General features: G+C 49.2%; 1 protein-coding gene across 1 annotated transcript in view; it reads right to left on the minus strand.

The window, feature by feature from the left end:
* The window catches only part of MYH14 (myosin, heavy chain 14, non-muscle), a 76,732-nt gene extending 76,560 nt beyond the window's left edge, over window positions 1-172 (minus strand). Inside the window, exon 1 of the mRNA XM_015564002.1 lies at window positions 7-172. Coding sequence (XP_015419488.1) covers window positions 7-144 — 138 coding nt within the window. The 5' untranslated portion in view covers window positions 145-172. The remainder of the gene's footprint in view (window positions 1-6) is intronic.
* Between the last annotated feature and the right edge of the window lie 1,024 nt (window positions 173-1,196).

A 1,196-nucleotide genomic window follows, 5' to 3' on the forward strand; every position in this document is an offset into this window, starting at 1 on the left:
CTCCGGGGAGTTGGCCAAGCCCCCAGGCCCGACACCCAAGCTTGGCCCATGGGCTGTGAACAGGTAGGGCTGGGCTGCCTCGGGCACCGGGCCCGTCCTGGGGGGCGCCTTCCGCCCGGGCACCGTCATGGTCACTGCTGCCATGGTCTGCAGGGGAAGAGAAGAGGATGGAGGTCATGTGGGGCTCCAACCCCCCCACTCCCCAAACCTCCCCAGGCAGTCCCTACTGTCTTTCTTCACCAGACCTCTTTTTATACTTCTGTATAATAGGTCCACAGACCTCTTAGTTCATTCATTCACCTCTTCATTCATTCATTCATTCATTCATTCATTCATTCATTCATGTATTCAATAACTATAGAATAAGTCAGCCTGTGAGCCAGGCACTGTTCAAGACTCTGGTCATGTGGCAACGAACATGCCGGAAAAAGACCCCTGGCTTTATAAGGCGTTTACATTCTAGCCCTGAGCTGTCCAATACGAAGCCACCGCACCATGTGGCCACTGGACACATGAAATGCGGCAAGTGGGACTGAGGAAATAAATTTTTAATTGTATTCAACTTTAATTAAATTTAAATATAAATGGCCCCATGTGGCTACGGGGCACTTGAAAGGGAGAATCCAAACGGAGACGGGGTTCTAGGTATATACCATATATACCAGATTCCTAGCTGATGACATACTGCAATATTTTGGACATATTGAGTATTTAAAAAATGTATCTTTTTAAAATATATTTTATTGATTTTTTACAGAGAGGAGGGGAGAGGGATAGAGAGTTAGAAACATCGATCAGCTGCCTCCTGCACACCCCCCACTGGGGATGTGCCCACAACCCAGGTACATGCCCTTGACTGGAATCGAACCTGGGACCCTTCAGTCCGCAGGCCGACGCTCTATCCACTGAGCCAAACCAGTTAGGGCGAAAAAAATATATCTTTAACATTAATTTTTACTTAAAAAAAATTCCTCACCCAAGCCCTGGCCCATGTGACTCAGTGGTTACCAGAGGGTCCTGGGTTCGATTCCCAGTCAAGGGCACGTACTTGGGTTGCAGGTCCAATCCCCAACCCCCAGTCGAGGTGGGATTGGAATGCAACCAATGGGTGTGTCTCAGTCACATCGATGCTTCTCTCTCTCCCTCTCTCTCCCCCTCCTGGCTCCCTTCCACTCTCTCTAAAAATCAATGGGGGG

Source organism: Myotis davidii, unplaced genomic scaffold (assembly GCF_000327345.1).
Source record: "Myotis davidii unplaced genomic scaffold, ASM32734v1 scaffold358, whole genome shotgun sequence".
Classification (NCBI taxonomy): Eukaryota; Metazoa; Chordata; class Mammalia; order Chiroptera; family Vespertilionidae; genus Myotis; species Myotis davidii.